The sequence below is a fragment of the Pocillopora damicornis genome, chromosome 4, assembly GCF_964200805.1.
Source record: "Pocillopora damicornis chromosome 4, jaPocDami1.2, whole genome shotgun sequence".
Classification (NCBI taxonomy): domain Eukaryota; kingdom Metazoa; phylum Cnidaria; class Anthozoa; order Scleractinia; family Pocilloporidae; genus Pocillopora; species Pocillopora damicornis.
The window spans coordinates 9,769,829-9,788,032 of record NC_142673.1 but is presented as its reverse complement, the minus strand read 5'-3'; the positions used below and the strand labels follow the sequence as shown (position 1 = coordinate 9,788,032).

The window sequence follows — 18,204 nt, the reverse complement described above, 5'->3', positions numbered from 1 at the left end:
GCCAAAAATTGTTTGCGCAGGCGTTCCGCTGTAACTAGTCACCAGCGTTAGTAGAGCGCGCGTTCAATGCTATCTTGTGGAGACAAAAATGAACTTCTGGCGAATGAATTGATCGTGAAATGCCGAATTTTCGGCATGGGTTCGCAGAGCCAGTCAGACGCAAGTCAGCTCAATTCTATTATCGTATCCTTTTTAACTCAGCCAGCGTGTATTGTTTAGTAATAGAATTATCAGACAACTTGTAAGTGTTCTCTACGCGAATACTCGCTTTCGAGCCTGAAAGCGTACAAGATTGAAAATAACGTTGCATGATAAACCTACGGGAAAAATTTCCACTGTTGCTCAAAAATAGAAAACTGATGTTCCTGTAAATGACTAATTTAACTTGAAGCAATGGGTGCGTGGAATTTTCAGGCTATCTGTACCGACCACTTCTTTTACCACTGTTGGAACACTTCAGTATGACTCATTAATTGTTCTGTGGGCATTTAGTTAGCTTCATTCATTACAAAGCTAACCAAGGTTTATTGAGATTTTCCGTTATTGTCTCCATGCAAATCAGTCACCATAGAAATTTAACCTAATTTGAAGTAGTACATGTACACACATGTGTACAGTACAAAGGGGTTTCCACTTTACAAGCGATACATATTCATTTTATATTTTATACAGTCCAATTCGGTCAATAACCCTATGAGTGATAAACAAAACAGTAGTCCGATTTGTTAGTTACAAACTTGTGTGATTGTAGACTGAGACTCACACAACATTACAGGTGTAAGTCCTGTTACCATTTAATCAAAACTAGGAAGAAATTTTAGTAACAAACTAGCCATCTGTTATGTGTTTTGATTAAAGAAAACACAGTTAACTTGGCAGAAGGTGAGACAGCAAGCATATATGCTTTGCGCTGTCTAATTACACAGTATACACAATTATATGCATGAGGCATGCACTGTCTTATTTAGTGTTAAAATTGGGCTGGTGATAACCAATCACCTTGGAGAATTATGCTAATTTTTATTAAAGCAACAACCTTTCAATTTTAAGTCCTGAATTAAACCTGCACTGAACTACCAAATATATCATACCTAGATAAGAGAGTATCTCATCGCTATTGTGGCTTAATTACCTTACAGTAGTATCTTTTGTAAAACTGAATTATATCAGTATAATGAAAATTGTTCCTTAACAGTAATCCAATTGTATCAGAAATCCTTTGGTGAGACTCCAGATAGAACTGAAAAGCTAGGTATTGTTTTATAAAGGATAGTTTTTTTCTAATCAACATGTTACCTTGAACCAAACTACCAACTGCCACAGTTAACCCTATAACTCCCAAGATCTCATCAGCAATTTTCCTACTGTCTGCCTTACAGTTCTTGTGATGTTAATTTGGAGAATTTGGTATTGGATAAAGTAATAATCCCCTAATGATATTTGACTTTATCCTCATTACTCTTCAGCTTGATATTGTTTTGATATTATAAGGAGGAATTCTATCTTGGTCACTCATGGGAGTTAAAGGGTTAAAGCTAGGGATGCTGATTTAAACAAGAATAACCATTACAATAACAATGATGGTGTGGTGCTGGTGATTATTATTATTATAACCATTAGTATTTCATGTATCAAAACAAAATAAAAGTCTTTTTGTTTTGTTAGGTTATTTGAAAAACCTCACAAGTCAAGCTCTTCCCAGTTTATCCTTAGTTGAAGTAGAGGCCCAATTTTTCTCAAGAATCTTGCCAAAGGTAGTCACTTTTTTGTTAAAAACATTTATGTTGACTTAGGGCCCTCAATATACAGCTGAAGAAGCAATTTTCAAATTCAAAAAAGGACTTCTCTGTTAAGGAAAACACAACATCCAATCATACATTGTACCTTGTATACTGTTATTTCATCTTGTAGCCATCTGTTCATCTGTTGCTATGAATATAAACACATTTATAAATAACAAAATTACACTTTTTTTCTCAACTTCATGGGCTTCTTGAAATGTCTAATGATTATATTTTAACATTTGTACTCCCAAAATATCATCAGTTATTGCCCTTACTGTCTGCCATACAGATCTTGAGATGTTACTTATAGGGGATCAATTAATAATCCCCAAATTTATATCTTTTTCTACTCTCATCAATTGTCTGGTTGATATTGTATTGATGTTGTAACTTGGACAAGTTCTTTCTTGGTAACTCATTGGAGTTCAATTGTTATTTTTCTTTGAGTTATGAGTTATAAACCAGCATCAAGTCAAAATGATTTTGTACAAGTTTGATTTGTATTTTTCTCATTTCGACATACATTACAGTATTTTCCAATACAGAAAATATATTTCTAAACTAGCTTAAATTTTTTGACCTTCCATTTGTTTGAAACTATTAACTATTTGTACCTTGGTTGACTGTCTATTAGGTATACGATGCTGTTTATGAGGCCATTTTGGAAATAGAGCAGATTATTAAGTCACTACAAGCACAGGCTGTTGATCAAGAAAGAAGCCATGATAGATTACAAACAGTCCAGTCACTTCTACAGGTTTGTGTTCATGCTCTGATTACACTCATACTGTCAACAATATTGTAGCCAGTTGTTAGATAAACACAAATCATGATTTTTCAAACCTCTTGTGGGAAAGGAAATCTGATCAATTATTGCAAGGATAAAAAACCTGAGTTAAAATTAATGTGTTGGATGTGGAGAGAGAAGCCATGCAGTTTTGATATTATGTATCTGGTATTTTGGGAATTGGAGGGTGTAATTAAAAGGGGTGTCAGATTCTGTCATATACAAAAATAAATGAACTAGGAAAGTGTGGAATAGAAAATTAAATATGAATTAAGACCTAGGAGACAAATGCAATGTCAAGGACTCACTTAATATCATACTTCGTTCTCTTAAATTTTTCTCTGTACATTTTACAGCTAGTTATGGCATTTATGGAGTGTCTGGAGACTTGTGTTGGGAATGTGACTCAACTTTCCCTTACAGAGGAACTCTTTATTGAAAACATTCATTCCCTTCCATCAGCTGTACTGCAGACTGTGAATGCTACTTTTAAACACTGCAAGGTACATTCTAATTGACACTTTTTATTCAAACAAATTCAGATATTACAACATTAAATTGTAAGTGGTTAATTTATATGTGGGAAGTATAATCAAATCATAATTGCTCTACAAATTCGTGATTTTCCTTGCAGGATAGTGAAAAAGTGTATGGTGATTTGTTCCATGTTGTGTCTCAGGATCTAGCCATGTTGTTTAAGAGATCTTACCAGCTACAGAAGGTAAATAGGTCAGCTATATGCTTATAAAGGGCTATTGTTTGTTTTTAGATGCTTATGCCCTTGGCCAACCCATTAAAAAAAATTAAAAAGAGAAGAAGGGGGTGTAAAAAATGGAAAAATATCAAAGGAAAGATTTAATGAAAACTAGAAATTTTCTAGCATATGGGTTGAGACAAGACACATCAGAGTATACAGTGTATGGTGTTGGTTTGGTCACTACCTATGGTTTGAATGCTTTATCTGAGCTCATATAATATAATTAAACCATTGGAGACCAGGTTTTTTTTTACCAGTAAAAAAACAAGAGTTGTGAAAATATCATCCAATATTTTTATTTACCAAAGGGATTGATGGAGTTACTTGACAAAGTCCAGTTAAATTATGATGCATCTGATGAGGATGTTAGAGATATTACAGAAGGTGAGCAGGGGATAATTTGAATTACTTAATAAATAGATGGTAAATTACATGTACTATTATTAAGATCATTCAGAAGGAGAATATTATGGAAAAACACTTGTCAGCAAGAGAATTTTATTTTTTTTCCTTCTTAATTGCTATCAGGAATTGGTCATTTGTAGCTGATGAAACCTCAGAGTTACTTACTAAAACTGACACTACAATGATTTTGGTTATATTATGGTATAGCTATGATTAATTTTCATGGAGTGTTGCTCAAACTGTCCTTATTTCATCTGCTAGTTTTTCTTTTATGACACAGTGTGCCATCAGCTCCTTGACGTTTGCATTCTTATTGGTGATTTGGATACAAGTATACTGGTGAACACATGGAAAGTGTTAAAAAAGTATGTCATTATTACTAACATCAAGTAACAGTAGATAAAGTGTAGTGTATATACCTGAAATACATAAATATGTTATCTTGCTCACTGCTCAAACATATTAAAATTTAAATATTTGGATTAAGCATTGTGATAGACCTGCTTTGATGAGATCTAGGAAAGATTCATAAATGTCAGTGTCTGTCAGTTCCCATTTGGATGTCAAAGTTAACAAGTGCCCTTGGTACTAATTCCAGTATTTGTTGCAAGGTTTCATTATTGTAATGCACTTGATGTTTCACCACCACAAAGTATTGAGTTGTGGATTTAAAGCATATCTCAAAATTTTTGGGGATCAACAGACTTGTAACCAAGCATAGAGATCACATCAAGAACTATTTAGAAGTAAGTGTGTATTTACATGTATGTCTTTGGAGACAACACTGTTTGTCATACCTTCTCTTCTACCCTGTAGGGCATTGGTGAAGACTAAAAATTCTTCCTTGGGGGAGATTGCTTTCAATCTCTGGCCATTACTCTTCATCTTTGATCTTCAATCAAAGATTCTGTCTTCTTGTCTGATTCTATCACAAGTCTGTTGTTGCTATGGGATTTGATTTATGTTCTCTGGTCTTTTTAAGTTGTGCCATTAACCTTCATTGTTCTTTAAAAACTTGTATGTTTGAGTAATTTAAGGTCTTACCTTGAGCTTTGTGTTACAGGTGGACAGGTTGATTTGTCATTTGTGTACCTCAATTGAGACCAAACTAATGCGATGTGTTCAACTTGCCCCATTCAGAGCAGAAGATACTGGTAGTTCTGATGGTCAAAAGGTTATACAGAGGACTGTCTAATTCAGTGAATATCAGTTGTAGATTTAACTGTATGGTATAATTTGTTTATTTAGATTTTTGTCCTCATTCTTGAACTTGTGGTGATAGATGTTAGTTGATTTTTCAGGTTACTGGTGATGAAGTGGCTCTGGCTAAGATGCTTAAAATTAAGCGATTTTTGGTGGGTCACCTTGTTCATCTCACAAAGGTAAGGAAATGGTCAATAGAACACTAACCTGCTTTCCATCTCAATCAGTTTCATATGAGCTTCTGTTAAATAATCCTCTGTTTGAAATATATAATGTGATTAATTTGTTGTAGTTTAATACTGAATTCAAGCACATTAGTTTACATGTTCCTTTTTGTCATCAACATTTTTACAGGAATATGATGGTTACTATGACACATGTTTGGAAAATATTTTTCATTTTCTGTTAATGATTCAAAGGTATGTGTAAAACTGTGTTAAATTTTACTTTGACAACTCACATGCTTTTCATATGGTAAAGGAAACTGTCCATCCTGCTAATTTTTTTGAAAAAATTTATATACAAGAGGATAATGGTTCTAAAGCATTCAATGTAATTCACTTGTATTTTATTTACAGCAATTTATAATTAGCACTTACCCACCCCCATGACACTGTTTCTCTTTAAACTAGCTAGTGTTAGTTTAAGTGTATAATAGGTGTTTCTTTATTTCCATCTCTCAGCACTTTACCTCCAAGCCTAAGTGCTCCAAAAATTGATGCTTCTGCAGTTCAGGGTATAAAATCTGCCTTATTAATAGTGGTGAGATTAATGTGCAAAATATATTTCTTTGTTTAGTATATAAGTATGTTTTATCATTTTTAACTTGGAAAATAATTGATATTGCATTTTATTACAGCTTGTAAATAGTTCTTAGGTTGCACATGACATTTATGCTTTTTATTTATGGGAACTGTCATGCATAGGGTTAACCTCACAATTTCTGTCTCAAGAGGTATTTTTATTATTATTATTTGTATCTCCTGAATAAAGTATGGTATTGTATTATTGCTTATAGAAATTTGTTTCCTCTATATTCAAAAAATATTCAACCAAAAGTTAATACTGTTTTTTTTACAACTCTTTGTCATATATTTGTCTATAAAAGTTATCATAATTAATACATACATGGGTGGTCACGTTTCCATTACTAATCAAGTCCTTGACACTTCAACTGTGTCATATTTTATGATAACTTTAGTGATAATGGAAGTATTGAGTATGCTTATATGGTAGTGGTAATTATTATTTGAAACATCTTTGTCTTTTCCTAAGGTGGAGCCATTGCTTTCTGTTATTGTGAAAAACAAACACTTTGCCAAACTAATAACTAGGAAATCATTAGGTAAGTCTGAAAAATAGGAGGCATTCATCATTCTTTTTGGGCTTTTAGCAGTATGGTCATAGAAAGTATTTTTTATCTTTAGATTTTCCCAGACAGTCATGGGAGTGTAGTTTCTAATGTAAATCATTATTTTGGTGGATTTTCTTTCAGTGGTGGATGACAAGAGTCACTTTGCACACTGCTGTTTGCTGGTTACTATTCTGAGTGTTCTACCAAGTACACCAGGTAATTAACTTGAACAAACTCCTCCAATACTAACTGTAATGTCTACCAAATCTTAACTGCTAACTGCAACCACTATAAACTCCTTTTTGATTAATACAGCTGAAAAATAACCTCATTTTTGTCATTTCTATCACTACCTAGGCTTCTAAAAGTTTCCTTTTTTTTGCTACTTAATTTACATTTGTCTGGTAAGAATTAAAATACAATCAGTGGCCCAGATCTTGATAGCCTTAATCTTTCACTCGGTTGGTCCTAATGTCATTGCCTCCACCTCCCCACTCCTCTAATGTTGAGTTTTCTATCTTTAACCTCAGTTGCAGACTGAGTTCAACATTATCTTGGAAAGGTTGTGCTTCAATATTGAATAAGAACTTCTAACAGAGAAAACTTTGGCATGTGCCATCATTTATACCTCTGATTGTGCACTTTTTGTCTGAATTGCAATGTGGCTGGTTATGTGGGTTGATTTGATTTGATTAAAAGAAAGGAAGTAATTTTTACTGCAATGTTTTTCTAAAGTCTTCACTAATAATGCAGTGTTGTTGTTGTTTTTGTTTTTGTAGAGGATGTGTTTGCATATTGGATCTCACCTACTAATTACCCAGAGGTAAGGTACAGGGTGTAACTCTACTGTGGTTAAAAGAAAATTGCAACAGAGAGAAAATGTAAAAAGTGGCATTGCCATGATAATTGCAAGGTCTGTTAAAGAAATATGTATGTATATAACAACAAGCAAAAGAAAAAAATTTCCTTACGCCATTTAGCATGTTACGGTATTTATTGTCTTCAACAGGAGGAATGTCGTCATTCACTTTTGGAGGCAGTGTTTCAGTATTTCAGTCAGTGTAAGTATTCTTTGATGATGTGCTGTTAACATGCCTGCATGTTTTAATATGTGCATTTCTATTATTTTCAGGTGTTGTGGAGGTTAGCCTGCCATTATGTGTAGAAGGTGTGATGAGCAAGGGAAAACCATTGAGGTGTGGCCATGTGCTAAAAGAAGAAAAAATTACAACTGTGTTGTTACATTAAACTAGGGAGTTAATAAATGTTATAAATCAATGAATATAATTATAGAACCTCAACCTCTTTTTACTTGGTGGTGGGCCTTGTTCTTTAGAATTATCGGATCATGTGTACTATAGGTGGCCTCGGTCTACATATCGGCCGATGGTCGACTATCAACCGACTATAGGTCGACTATTGGTCGACAGTCGACCGACTATCAGTCGATAGTCAACCGATAGATCGGCCGACAGTGGACCAATATAACGGCCGACAGTTGATCAATAAATGTGCCCATATTGGCTGATGCATAGGCCGACAGTTGGTCGATATATCGGTCGACTATCGACCGATAGTTGGTCGATTGTCGACCGATAGTCAACCGATATATCGGCCAACAGTCGACCAATATATGTGTACATATTGGGTGATGCATTGGTCGACTATCGGTCTATATATCAGGCGACTATCGGTTGACTGTCGGTCGACTGTCGACCGATAGTCGGTCGATTGCCGACCGATATATTGCTGGTCCTATAATGTGGAGTGCAGTACCGTGCTCACCTAAGGTCCAGCATCTCTTGACTAGGAAGTCGATGTGTACTTGTTGACTGTACAGATGATGTACAGAGTGCAGCAAGGTCCATGGGCCTTGACTGACAACCAAATATTATCCCATCCTGACCAAACTCAGGCAATAAGAATTTTATCATATGACCACTGAATGTTGAAAATTTTTGTTTCAACCTAGATAGTATGCGATAAAAGCTCATGGGACAACAACAAAACAGATTCTAAATTGGGAAGTTTTGCTTTGTCTTTCTTGTCAGAACTTTTAAAACCCATAATTCATAAAAAGAAAAAAACACTAATTTTTGTAGTCTGTGTAAGTGCAAGGCCAGACAGCTTATTAGGGACCAACCCACATCAACCTGTCTGGCCTTACACATGTCAGCTTTCACTATGGTTTCTATGGGCTTGCACACAGGGCCATACATGCCATATGATAATAAATGTTATTGGTCAATAAATAAAATATTTTTAAACCTATTTTCCCCCTAACTAAGGAGTTTGGACAATTTGTTGCATTAATTGTCTAAAGCTTGCTAACCATTCAATATTTTATGCTCACTAGGCAATTAATTTGAAGACTGACAAAGATAAATTATCATTTTGATTCTGTTGTTTCCTCAGAGAGGTAACTTTGTATGAGCATGTTTGTACTAGAATGTGCTCTCTTGTGGCTTCCACACCAGCAGTATGTTTTTCTGCTGTGGTAAGTAGTGCTAATAGAAACACAGGGCTCATAACTTGTCTTAAATGTCAGGACATTGAGAACCATGTTGTAATTTGCTTCAAGAATGGCTCAGTTCTTACACTGACAGACCAGTTGATTGCAATACCTCTGAGACAAGACACCTTTACCACATTGTTTGAACTCAGAGAATTGAAATGTAGTCAGGTTGTGAACATTCATGCAATGGTTTTCTTTATTTCATTTGAACTTTTTTCATCTAAAATATTCCTTTTTTTGGCTTCAATTTTCCTTTATTTTCATGCAATGATCTATTTATCTTAACCCTCTGATTCCCAAGATCTGATTGATAATTCTCCCCTCTAGCTGCTACACAATTCCTTATAATTATATTAATTACAAGAATTTACTGTTAGACCGAGATCAGAATTTCTACTGATTAAGTTTAAGTTTTAGCATTCTTGTTACCTGTTTGCTGGATCATGTATGGATATTATAGGGAGATGTTGCATATTTTTCACTTTTGGGAGCTAAAGGGCTAACATATCTGCAGGAGTTTTACTTCAATTACACCTCCCCTTTATTTCCTTTCTCTTAGGAACGATGCCTGTTGGAGCACATCCTTCAGGATGACCTGCTGTGTGCTTTGCTCTCGAGTGACGTGTGGTGCTTCATGGCAAGGTAGACATACAGTGTCATGTTTGATACATGCTATTCAACTACTTTTCATTTAGTGCATAATCAGAAGACCCTACAACATAAGTTTTTTTGTCCACATGTAGGTGGGGCTCTGCCGAGCTGTGTTCGGGACATGTGATAGTTCTTACTCAACTGGTAGGTGAATTTTCGACTCTGAGGCAATTAATAATGATAAATAATGATAATAACAATGATAATGATAATAATAATGATACTGATGATAATAATAATAACAATAATAATAATAATAATAATAATAATAATAATAATAACAACAATAACAATGATAACAATAATAAGATTTTAAAGCAGCGTACATTCCATGAGGTGGCTCTTCTTTTCTACCGTTTCCAGGTCAAATTGGAATTTGGGATGTTGGGAAGGGAAGTTTGAGTCTGGGTTTGCCACTGAGGCCTTCAAACACCAACCCTTGTGAAAAAAAAACACCTTTCATTCTTCTACCCTGCCTAGGATACTATTTCTCGCGTTTTGTGACAGAAGTAGGCTCCCTACTCTTCAGGTTTAGCTAGGGATCATTTATTCATGTTGGCTTACAGCAGGTGACTACCGTACAGGAAATATCCGTCAGCGAGGCCTTCATTTTCAGTTGACTGCAAGGTCTTCGTTGCAAAGAAGAAAATAAAAAACAAAACAAAAATTACTGTCTATTTTATCAGTGTGTGAACTTTTGGAAACACTGAATTTCAAAAGGTATTTTGGGATTTAACAATAGTTGTCGATTAAGATTCCCTTGGTGGATAAAACGCTAAAGTATTTGTACATGCAGCGTCTCTGGATGACAAAAAGCAATAATTTCGCTCTGTGGTTCGGTTGGCCACAACGTATAGGAACACTTAGCGGAACGTTTTGTGGCGAACTGTGGATCAGTCTAACATTCATTACGGTCATTGTTGGCTTTGTTTCGCAGTTATCACAGTTGCTTGCTTCAAGTGCTGGTTATGTCCATTTGTCGCTGCTCATTCAACGTCTTACTCGCCTTATGGCTGTGGAACATCAAGTACGTGTTGTCTGATAAAACTTCCTTGGTTTTCTTTTACTTGCCATTCTTTATGTATGATAATTATTGGCTCACGATTAGTTATGAAACACTCAAGTACTCAACGTCCGCTTTCAGTTTTCTACTTTTGTTTGAGAATAGCAGAAACATTATCTATATATCATAGGTGTTCACTTCAATTTTCGATCAAACGTTTTTCGGTAGGAGAATCTTGCTGTTTCTTTTCCACCGTCGAAGGAAGAAAACATCGCCGCGTGGTGCATTTATCCCTTACGAGATATGCCCGAGAGCGTCAAGAAAAAGGTAAAGGCTTGCTAATCTTGAAACGAGTACTCAATGCAATTAGAAAAAAAAATATGCTTAATTCTTAATTTACAGATTTTAGAAAACAATTCGAAAGTACCTGAGCAGTCATACTAATACAATTATTCACCTCTGGCTCAGTGAACATTTTTGAATAATATTCACTTCGCCTTCGGCGAATAATTGTTAAATAGGTATTGGTGATCATGGTGAAGTTTGTACCTCGTCTCAGGAGCTTTCAAGGCAGGAATTTTGTTTGTGACGTCAATGGCATGGCTTGAATAGAAATTGTTGGTTCTCCACTTGGATAAGATTCTCGAACATTGCATTTGGCCTTGTGTCGCATGATTCTTCAGAATTTTTACAGGTGCAGAGGACTTAAAATCTGGAGTGCAGTGCACTAACCTTTACTTCTAGAGCTTCTTTATTTTTCTTTTCCTTTGTTTTTAAGACCTTAAGAATCAGCTTGTGAACTACTGTATCTTCGTTTGGTCAAAAAGGTTCAATCATCTTTTAGTTGTAAACGAGCTTAAACACTGTTCATTCCTCGTTGTAAAATCAAAAACTTAGCTCCGGTTTCATGTCATTGTTCCGTTATTATATTTTACCAAGTCTCTTTCCAGTAATACTGGGCTCAAATCTTGTGAATCCTCTGAAATGTCCTTGAATTTTAGGTTTGCCGTTCTCTTGTTCCCTTGTGTGTACAAGTTTGTCACTCGCGAATAGCGAGCCAATCAACAGAAGACAACGAGCTCATGGTATGTACCTTGACAATTAAACATAACGACTTGTTTGAATGCCACTTTACTTTACTTTTACAGCTATCTACCGATATATAATTAAGCCTTCTCACCGTCTTCACTTTTTTCGCAAGCTAACATAAGAAAAGATGATACCGGAATGAGATTCATTATCTTCCAATACAGGTGGTTCACTTCGTCTTAAATTTACAGTCTTTTTCATGTTTTCTGTCACGTTTCTAGTCACTTTCGAAGTAGTTTCTCGACACTTTCGGAGTAGATCTGCCTGATCCCGAATTTATCGACGAGCGTCATTACCACCATTCCATACTTACTTCTATGTTTCTTTCTTTCTTTGTTTTCGGTTGCTTCAGTCGCGCTGCTTAAGTTGTCTCCGGCGAGTTTACAGCCTACCCAAAACGGAAGGCTATATACCTCCTGTTCATCACTCTGCTACCATTGGTCTTATCAACGACTTATGGTCGCTTTGTTGTCAAGGAAGTGAGCAAGTTGAAGTAAGTTTTATCTTAGAAAAGATGAAGGGAACACAGAAATTTGGACTTGATCTTGATATTCACAGATCACTATTCCCCCCCCCCCCCCCCCCCCCGGCTCTGATCATCGTCAAAATGCGAGCGAAATAACAGCCGAGGAAGGACTTACTGATCACGAACATTGAAGGCGGGTGGGGAATTGCTCCGGCGCTTCCCAACCCCAGCTCTGCGCTGCCTTGCTTCACTGAAAGGTAGAAACAAAACTGCTGTGGACAGGGTATGACTTGAGTCCATCTTGTATAATAATCCCGGATTTTATCTGTTAAGTAAGAGACAGTTTTTTCGAGACTTACTCAACTTGCAATACTAACTTTACCAACACATTACTCAACATATATTTACTTCCGAAACTAACCTTACCGCCAAAATTTCTCGTTAATTTTGCAGCGATTTAGAATCCATATGTGGTGCAAGTTACTGGATTTGACGTCCACCTTGCTTCCCTTGATCCAGCCTGAAGATTACGCAACGGTACAGTGCGGTTTTGGGTTTCCTGATGAAAGCAAGTATTTGTGTTATTAGCTTAAAATAGAATTTATGTTTTTTGTTGTTACATTTTAACAGATACTTATTGGCTTACAAAGTCTCCTTGATAAGAAGCCTACTGTAGGAGTTCGCCAGGCAGCCGCAGAGTTTCTCGGGAGATGCGGCAGTAAAGAAATCCCAGAACACCTTGAGGTACGAAGAAGCTAACCGTTTTGGCTTTTGAGCTTATGTGAGCTAACCCTAAGCATAACCCTAAGCTAACCTAATGTGCTTATGTTAGCTCAAAGTCTGCCTTAATTTTTTTTGGCTGGTTTAGGTGATCAACTTCACAAGTATTAGCAATGATTAAGACAAAACATCCTCTGTTTTGTTTTTGTTTGGTTGTTTTTTTTGTTTGCTTTTTTTTTAGCAGAGTTCCATTTACAGAGCGACTACCGTTAGCGGGGTCGCTTACAGAAAATTGAGCCATGCGATTGCAACAAGAAAACAAAAACAATGAATCCCATCCTAATCTTATGTGATGTTTGCTTTTTTTTATTCCCAAGCATTGATTGAAACAATTTAGTTTATTTGCAATTCCTGTTCGTTTCCTATGTTGTGTCTGGTTAATTTTTTTTTCTAATAGTAGTGGCACTGCATGTAGAGAACTTTTCTCTAGATTATGGCAGTTATTTTGCTCTGGTTGTGACCTATTGATATTTGTTGCTACCAGTCCGCAGTGTTAAGCGACATCAGCGCCATGTTCTCCGCATTGGTCAATGACACGCACTGGTTGGTTCATCAGCAAGCATTTCAGAGCGTTAAGGCATTCGCAGAGGTATTAGGATTTATTCAAACATTGAAATTTAAAATTATAAATCCTGTTGATTTTATTGAAGGGGTTTTTAAGAAGTTCATTGAAATCCAGTAGGGTGTGATGATAACTCAAGAATTTTCCACCTCACTTTATCAAGCTCTATGATTGTTGTTTTGTTCCCAGGTCACCCGATACACTCACGTGATGGGAGATTGTGTTCCAGAGAATTTACTTCCCAGTTTGTCAGATTTTCTAAATCGGGTTAGTTCATTTGCTACTATATTTTTTCCTTTAACCCTTAAACCCCTCAGTGTGAGGAACATCTAATTTCTCCTTACAACATCAACCCTAAATCAAACATGAAGGTCATGAGAATAGAGAAGATGATCACCAACTAAAGAAGCTCTTGATTGTTGGACAAATTCTCCTGCTCAGAACCTTAGGAAATGTCTAGGGAGTAGTATGGAGAATATTCATACTGATGTTAGGGATTAACGGAAATAGAATCAGATCAGTGGATAGCTAATATGTTACTTTGTTGTTGTGTTTAAGCTTCCTTATCGGCACAGTGAACTCGGAGTTGGAGACATGACTGTATCCTTTGCCTGAGTCGCAGTGGTGTAACTTCTGTAAAAGTAACTGAAAAGTGGAATATTTTTTGCGCGCTTCTTTCAGTTTTTTTCCTTGACAGGATATGTAGGAATTCGATGTAGAGTTTGTAAGACAACAACTCGGAACGGAGGCATGGAGTAAAACACAGATCGCGCCGTCCAATGACATTCAAGAAACAGAGATACCATTTATGGACACAAGGGGTCGATTACGGAACGATAGTGCGAATGAAAACAAAGAGATAGAGGTAGTCATCAAACCCTTCGAATTTTATTTTTAGAAAAAATTTTATTTTTCTTTATTTGCGTTGTGCATCACTCAGACTTAGTCTGGATAATGCACAACGTTCACGTCGTACTCATAACTCTGCAAGTACTCGAAAAGGAGTCGCAAATGGCAAGGGGTTGTAGCTGTGTTTGAAACATATCTCAACTTTCAAGAAAATTGCATCACCGAATCGTGATCCAATGATTGATGGACTTTGTGGGAATGGGATTGATGGAACTTTCTTTGTTGCAGCCCGAACCAAAACGTTTAAAAACACAGCACGATTTACCCAGTGAGAGTCAGGTAAGGTGGTAATAAATTTCTCGATTAGGTTTCTTTCCTTCCGTAAAATTTTCGTTTGCAGACTTTAATCCGGCCGGAAAATAGTAAATACTAATCCACGGCCTTGTTGTTTATATTTACAGGGGGAGGCACTTTATGATGAAGCGATACAGAAATTGAAGATACCTGTCTCAACAATCCTTGATCTTAGAAAGCAGTTTGCCCCTTCAGCAAAAGTCGTAGAGAACGTGGAAGAAATTCAAACATTGTTGCAAAAGTTTCTCAGCGGAAGCGCCACTAAATGATACACTCGCCGTGCAGCAAATCGCAACTGAGTGGATAATGAATGACAAGAATGCGCTTTATGTGTGCAAAGTTTGAGTTTGCATCTTCAAGGCATTCTACAAATGTTGCGCTCTTTTCTATAAATTCCGTATTTTTCACACGCCTGACCTTTCACAGACTCCAGATTTGTTGACTTGACATATTAATATGTATGCTAGATTCGACTAGATTCGAAGGATGTTGTTTTTAAGTGAGTTTTTTTATAACTTGTAAATAAAGAAAATTGAAATCACCAGTACATATGTGATAGGTGTTATTTTGTTATTTCTCTTCTAACTGAAGCCAATCAGAGCAACTGATCAATTCTACCAAAGGGACAAATGGAAAAACGAATGATTACCTTTTCCTTCAAGGGCCTTCTGTTGTCCCGTCTTGAAATCGGTCCTAGTATCAGATGAAACTTAAACCCCGTTCAAACGGTCATGATAGTTGATGATAGTTTCAATAAACACACGCGTTTGAACACGAACTATCATGCACTATCGTCAACTATCATGTAGTTTGAACGTGATGAAATTGCTGTTTGAACGAGCGGATGATAGTTTCTCGGTCAGCATTTTGCCAAAAACTGGCTAAAACCGAAGTGGACGTAGGTAAAATGACTAAACCAGCCGTCGAAATTTCGCAGAGTGTCTCGTAGTTCATTCTCATCATTTCCTGGTAGGCTTCAGTATCTTCGATTCGCAACTTCTTTACTAAAATTTCAGACACCATCGAAATTGCTGGCCTCAGCGCGCGCCATATTTGTTTACAATCACGCGATTTCATTGTGTGATTTTGTCAATTGTCATCAACTATCATGACCGTTTGAACGGGGCTTTAAGTTTCTAAAGAAACTCTGGTGCGGCGTCGGTGGGGGGTATTACAAGATGATTTGGTCAGAGTGAAGGACGAAGTCAAGACGAAGGGCTAACGCACGAAACGTCAGCCTTAGAGGCTCTTTACGGTGGCCGAGTTACATTATCAGCTAAATTGATAAAACCAAATAATCTTAGATTTGAGTAATTTGACTAACGTGCAGGTGTGAACCAGCAGAGTGTAAAGTGGCTTGGACTTCTGTACTGGAATGAGTAGCAACGCAGTAATTGGCTGTGGATTGAATTGTGTGTGTTTGTTCTGGCTATCGTCAGTAAAATACCTGCGCCCAGTTGTGCTAAGGCCGATATAGCTCTAACCAAAGGTTACATTTTAATCCGGGCTTCTTTTATTCATTTTTTCAAGAGCCTTTTGGAATAATTTTTTTTCTATTCATTTTCGAGTATGCAATGATCCATTTGTTGGTGAGAAAAATTGTACTGAATTTTCTTTTAAAGCTTTCATATCTGAAATTCGATTTCACGGTAACCTTGGGTTATTTTAAACCAGCTTCCAAAAACCCTGACCCTATTGTTTGGGGAAAGATCGGTTATTTCACTTTGTCTCTCTTTTCGCATCTGTATGAATGGGTATCGGCAGACTGTTGGGTAAGCCTTGAAGGGTAGCCAGCTATCACTTTGAAACCAGCTTACTCTAAATTATTTTCATACAAAAAGTTATTGATGAGGTGAATTTGGCCATTGTTGGGATAATTATGATGGCCCTGGGAATGAGGAAGACATAAAAAGTTAGTTCCTCTGTGTCACAGCTCGGATATGAAAACCAAACTAGTTGTGTCTATCGCTTCAGGGAATCAGGAAAAGAAAAAAGGAGAGACCTTGACAATGAAGTTGAGATTAGACCCATATCAGAAGCGCCATAAATGGAACTTAGGGAAACTTAGGAAGAAAACCTTAAAATTTAATGTAAACATGCCTGCTTTCCCCCTACAGTAAAATGGCTCTCATTAATGCCATGTCTTCCCGTACCATTAATCACTTTGACGTACATCACGACTGTATTACGACAGTGCAAGATTTGAACGCAATAATTATTCGTGACTTGTAACAAATATTTTGTTGTGCAACGTGGGCTGTCAATAATAATTTTTCTGAAAACGCTTTCTGTCTGTGCTTAGCGGCGTGAAAACATTTCGCACTTGTTGTGATGCAGCTGCAGTTCCTCAAATATAGGTTCAACAATTTTTTTCCTTTTTTTTACTGCGACGATATCATTAAGTAGGGATCCGCCACAATTAAGTTGTCGGATTTTATGAATTACGGGGGCGTATAATACGATTTTGCTTTTTCGATACTGCTTCTAATTTTTCATAGTCTGTTTCTTTCATTTTCAACACATTTGAAAACTCGTAACCATAATCATTGGCTTACACGTGTTAACACTCTGAATTGGAATAAATAAACCTCCACTAAACTTCGATTTACATAAAGCGCTCTTATTTGTAATGTGCACCTAGGAGTAATTGTTTTATTTTTACGAAAGCGGCATAAATATATTTTAAATACATATTTATAGTCTTAAAATGTTTCTCTGTTTTATATGGAAATAAAAAATTTTATCGAGAGGGATTTTTTCGGATTTGCAGTTTATACTTCAAGAGCCATAAAGTATTTGGAATGTTAAATGTACCACGGTCTTATTTGGAAACATGCAAATAAAGATTTTCGCTTTTCTTTCACATGCCCGTTGGCCATTTATGAAAAATTTAATTCTCTCTTTGTGCTTTTCTGTAATTATTTCTGTAGTCACCACGGCTAAAAATTCGTGCCTCGTGTAAAACACGGTTCTTATGGTCGTTGATAAGGTTTGAACGGCGTAGTTGTCTAGGAACGTAGAAACTTAAGAAACGAAACTACAAGGCCACTCAGACCTTCTTTATGAAAGTTTTTCGCAAACGAAGTTATTTTGCTTGTTGAATTATTGATAGTAAACAGATTGCTTTTCTCATTTTGTTTTGCTTTTTTATTCCTTTAAATATTGTTCACATTTATGAAGCAAGCGGTATTGAAAAGTTATATTGAACGCCGTGCCAATTCACTGTATTCATCATTATGTTTGTTCAAACTTCATTTATTTTAAGCTCTGTTTTATATGTTACTGCAATAGACACCGTGAACTATAAGATATAAATATTCTTTGCTATTGTCCAAATGGATCAGATAAATAGAATCAATATTATGCACAAAAAATGCTTTCAAAACATAGTACGTTTAGCATAATTTTTCTTCTACCCCAGCAAAGCGCTTCAACTATTTAAAAATATTTTTCTCATCATCGCGACACTTCGCTCCTGATACGTCTGTGTAAAACCACTTCAGACTTTATCACATCCATCTCACGGTTAAATATAAATTTTTCAGTAACACGGGTGTGACTCTGTAGCGGTTGTTGATCGAATCACTTGTGAAAATATTTTAATAAACGATTTTAATCGAAAAACTCTTTACCCCTTCTGGGAGA

At 36.2% G+C, this 18,204-nt stretch overlaps 1 protein-coding gene across 2 annotated transcripts; it reads left to right on the top strand.

Annotated features, from left to right (window-relative positions):
- Positions 1-38: 38 nt before the first annotated feature.
- On the top strand, positions 39-15,106 carry LOC113680004 (FIGNL1-interacting regulator of recombination and mitosis-like). 2 transcript variants are annotated; one of them, XM_089202770.1, is made up of 33 exons: positions 44-183; positions 1,213-1,252; positions 1,666-1,754; positions 2,419-2,541; positions 2,928-3,074; positions 3,206-3,292; positions 3,637-3,712; positions 4,014-4,098; positions 4,437-4,479; positions 4,797-4,907; positions 5,035-5,115; positions 5,291-5,355; positions 5,620-5,698; positions 6,212-6,281; positions 6,432-6,506; positions 7,070-7,113; positions 7,300-7,351; positions 7,423-7,486; positions 8,706-8,787; positions 9,365-9,447; positions 9,549-9,600; positions 10,394-10,483; positions 10,688-10,786; positions 11,461-11,544; positions 11,901-12,041; positions 12,468-12,551; positions 12,645-12,758; positions 13,279-13,383; positions 13,546-13,623; positions 13,915-13,956; positions 14,063-14,221; positions 14,494-14,544; positions 14,667-15,106. In XM_089202770.1, exons 1-33 carry the CDS (start codon positions 67-69, stop codon positions 14,826-14,828), a joined length of 2,874 nt encoding a protein of 957 aa, XP_089058896.1. In that variant the 5' UTR covers positions 44-66; the 3' UTR covers positions 14,829-15,106. The 2 variants fall into 2 exon arrangements, 1 of the variants encoding a protein (XP_089058896.1); XR_016185543.1 differs by lacking the exon at positions 13,915-13,956 and having other exon boundaries at positions 39-183; positions 14,054-14,221.
- The last annotated feature ends 3,098 nt before the right edge of the window (positions 15,107-18,204 follow it).

What these genes read in the sequence shown, in the direction of transcription:
- LOC113680004 (XM_089202770.1), top strand. Translation starts at nt 67, where the DNA reads ATGCTATCTTGTGGAGACAAAAATGAACTTCTGGCGAATGAATTGATC. An exon ending in ACATGGAAAGTGTTAAAAAA is followed by an intron (nt 4,099 to 4,436) that starts GTATGTCATTAT and finishes GGGGATCAACAG; the next exon opens with ACTTGTAACCAAGCATAGAG. An exon ending in TTATGGCTGTGGAACATCAA is followed by an intron (nt 10,484 to 10,687) that starts GTACGTGTTGTC and finishes GTTTTTCGGTAG; the next exon opens with GAGAATCTTGCTGTTTCTTT.